We start from the raw sequence: 3,921 nt of genomic DNA, 5'->3' as shown, positions 1-3,921 counted from the left end.
TGCAATGAGTCAGTACCGACTCAATAGGACCAACCAACAACAACACCACATGGAGGAGACTGCAGTTGAAATGAAACAAAGTTTATGATTTGTTCAATGTAAAACTGATGATCTACTCTATACACTTTCGCTCAATTAACAATAAGGTTATGAATAAGTAAATAAAAAAGGTTATGCACTGGGTTGTTAACTGAAAGGTCAGCAATTCAAACCCACCAGCTGCTCCTTGGAAACTCTATACAGGGTCACTATGTGTTGAAATCAATTCAACAGCACACAAAAGCAAGTTGGATAAAGGAGGAAGAACTGCTCCTGATGCCAGTAATATCTAGACTAGTCATGGTAGATGTAGTAGTAGATGGTCACCTACCCTAAACAAGAACACTGACACCTATTGATAATAATGTCCATTACCTGCAGAGGGCCTGCCACTTTTATTACTCCCTTTTTACCTTTTATCACCCTTTTCTCTAATAGTTCCCTATAATACTAACTGGCACATACACATGGCTATCCTGTTAGTATTTAACCCTGTGAGAAAGGGACTTACTTATTTGGTGTCCACTCAATACATGCAGTCAGGCATGCTTGGATGAGATCTAATTGTAACCTGGGACTTCGAGGAACCTAGGTTGATGATGCTGTATGCTGTCCTACTTTTCTCTATCCTGTTTATTCTGTGAGTAATAAACTACTGTTAATCATGCCATCAGAGCAATGTTTGTGCTCTGTTCCAAACCATTTTCACTAGGAACTTTTGAATACAGAAAATATTTTTGGTTTGGTATTATGTTGATAGCAATGAATTAATAAGCTCATTTAGTTACTTTTAAAATAAAATAATTAGCATAATAAAACAGAGCACATAGGAATAAAACCTATTGACATTACTTTTACCAAATAAATTACAAAAACATGGTACAAATAAATCAGATAATATGTAAGGTGACAATGGTCACTGGACATTCAGGAATTAGTAGGAGAGAGAAACTTGCTGTTGTTGTTCAGTGCCGTCAAGTCGGTTCCAACTCACAGAGACCCTATATAAAGTTTACAAGAAGCAGCAGGTGGGTTTGAACTGCTGAACTTGTACTTACTCTACAGTGCCATACCAGGAGAAACTAAAAGAGGAAAATTTTTCTGAGAAGCAGCAGCATTACTTTATATAACAGATACTCAGAAATTGATCCTTAAAAATTTATCATCCCGGGAGGAAGTAAGATAACTAGTGCTAAATGGTGGGGATTGCAATCATTGAAATGTATGATTTGTTGAATGTAAAACTGATGATCTGCTCTGTAAACCTTCACTCAATTCACAATAAATAGTTTAAGAAGTAGCTAATATAGAAAATAACCAGTAAACAATTAAAAAACAAACATTCAGCTGAATCCAGATGATACACTTAAAAGAATTAAGGAAAACAATATATACTTTCAATTATTTCCCTAACTTTTTAGGAATCATTTCTCTCATTCTCAGAAATGAAAACCCTACTTTAAGGGATCATTACCTGATTCATGACAGTCTTTCTTATTTTTGTGTTAACTGCATTAAATGACTCAACATTAAATTAACAATATATTTATCTACTGTTTGACATGAAAAAGTACTATTTAAACTGCACCAGGTTGTTATACATGTAACATCTATGTTACAACAGATTGAAAACATACAGACTATCTCATTAAAATCCATACTAACTGGGATATTTTACCTGTCCTTTTGCTATGAGATAAGCAACAATTGAGGTATGTCCGAACTGAGCAGCAAGATGAATACAGCTACATCCTTCTCCATCAATTAATGAAGGATCTGCACCATATTTCATTAGTTGCACAACCATGGATAGATGGCCTTGTCTAAAACATAGAAGAATGAACACTTAAAATATATAAAGTTATTTCAAACAAGATAATCTGGAAAGATATTTTATAATTATGTTTATGACAGAAAAGATTATACAAATATTTTTAAAATATGTCAATACACACTTAGGAATTTCTAGGTCTTAAAAAGTCACAACTGAAACAACAGTTTTGATAACTTATGGAGATTACATTTTAATATGTAATCATAAAAATTATTATAGTTCAATATTATCTCAATAATCCCATGAACAGGGCTTGTTATTTAATTATAAAAGTACTTAAAGCTACAAAAGAATTTCATTTACAAATTCAAAGTGTAACACAATCTTATGCCTAATATGATCCATTATCTATGTGGTTAATTCCCTAAGGGCACTCTGGAAACCGTACTTTGCTCCCATTGCAGGTAACTGGAGAGCAATACATTAGCATATAAATGATATTAACTACTGGCATAAATTTTCCTATTCCTTTTTAGCAAATAATTCTTTAAAATAATTTTTTTTTAAATAAAGGAACCAAGGGGGAAGAATTCAGAAGTAAATCTAAACCTTGTGGCCCAGTGTAATGGAGTTGAATTTAGGTCACCGCCAAGTTGATCCACTATAGCACCTTTCGAAATATAGTATCTATAAGACAAAATTTAAAATAATTTAGATAATTTACATTTTCAGTTTTTAGAAATTATGTATAAAATAAAGATATAATATTTTTTATTTTATTTTACATGTTAGCGTGTGCGTCTGAAGACAGAATAATCTTTTGTCATATACTTAACATAATTTTATATCAGATGCATTGTTTTCATTTGTTCTATAAGTAAAATGAAAGTAATTTTAAGTTAATTAATTTATAATAATAATTTAAAATTTTCAAAGTTCTTAAGAATAACAATGCCAACCCAATGGGGGGCTTGTTCACCATCTATTAACCTCCCCCTCAACCAATTTTCAGTGCAGGCGCAGAATAGGTTATATCAAGTATTCCAAACAACTTCCGCAACAGAATCCATCCAGAAATCTTAGACTCAATCATGGGTAACAGATTTGCACACAGCATGGGAAAAATGAAAGACGGAAGCAACACACAAGAGCGGAACTACAGAAACAGGAAAGCCTACCTCATTATGAAATCGAAACAGAACCACATTTTCAGCTTAACCTCTCACTTATACACTGTGAGCGTGAGGAGATGGTGCTGCCTATGGCACATCTCCCATGGAGGTATTCTTTTTCCATGTTCTAATAAGCCTCTTGTATGTTACTCCTGCTGTGGATTAATGCGTCAGACAGCAAAGTCGTTTGAACTGCAAGGTTGGTGGTTCAAGCTCACCAGCTGCTCCTTGGAAACCCTATACAGGGTCGTTATGGGTCAGAACAGACTCAACAGAACTTAACAACAACAACAACGTTACTTTAAAATAAATAAATAACGTCAAACAGCAATCTTTTTTCTTTTCTTTTTTTTTTTAAAAGAAGAAAAAGATGTGAATCAGATAATAGCAGCATATAGGATCTCAGAGGCAAAAGAGCTGAACCAAAAGTTTCAATGCTCAGTTCAAGAAGACAAAGTCTAATAAAGAAATGTGCAAAAATGTGGAGTTAGAAAACCAAAAGGGAAGAACACATTTAGCATTTCTCAAGCTGAGGGAACTAAAGAAAAAATTCAAGCCTCAACCTGCAATACTGAAAGATTCTATGGGCAAAATATTGAATGATGCATCAAAAGAAAATGGGAGGAATACACAGAGTTACTGTACCAAAAAAGAAATGGTAGATGTTTAACCATTTCAAGAGGTAGCATATGATCAAGAACTAATCATACTAAAGGAAGAAGTCCAAGGTGCACTGAACGCATTGGCAAAGAACAAGGCACCAGGAATTGGTGGAATACAAATTGAAACTTTCAACAAACTGATGAAGCACTAGAGGCACTCACTCATCTATGCCAAGAAATTTGGAAGACAACCACCTGGCAAACTGACTGGATGAAACCGTATTTGTATCTATTCCAAAGAGAAGCAACCAAACAGAATGCAGAAATTACTGGA

General features: G+C 33.9%; 1 protein-coding gene across 1 annotated transcript in view; it reads right to left on the bottom strand.

Annotated features, from left to right (window-relative positions):
• The window catches only part of ZDHHC17 (zinc finger, DHHC-type containing 17), a 170,483-nt gene that overhangs the window by 54,440 nt on the left and 112,122 nt on the right, over nt 1-3,921 (bottom strand). The window contains exons 4-5 of the mRNA XM_006876515.1: nt 2,423-2,500; nt 1,718-1,862 (exon numbers count right to left, since the gene is read on the bottom strand). Coding sequence (XP_006876577.1) covers nt 1,718-1,862; nt 2,423-2,500 — 223 coding nt within the window. The remainder of the gene's footprint in view (nt 1-1,717; nt 1,863-2,422; nt 2,501-3,921) is intronic.

The sequence above is a fragment of the Chrysochloris asiatica genome, unplaced genomic scaffold, assembly GCF_000296735.1.
Source record: "Chrysochloris asiatica unplaced genomic scaffold, ChrAsi1.0 scaffold00387, whole genome shotgun sequence".
Lineage (NCBI taxonomy): Eukaryota > Metazoa > Chordata > Mammalia > Afrosoricida > Chrysochloridae > Chrysochloris > Chrysochloris asiatica.
Note: the sequence above shows the minus strand (reverse complement) of the source record. Positions and strands in the feature narration are given on the sequence as shown.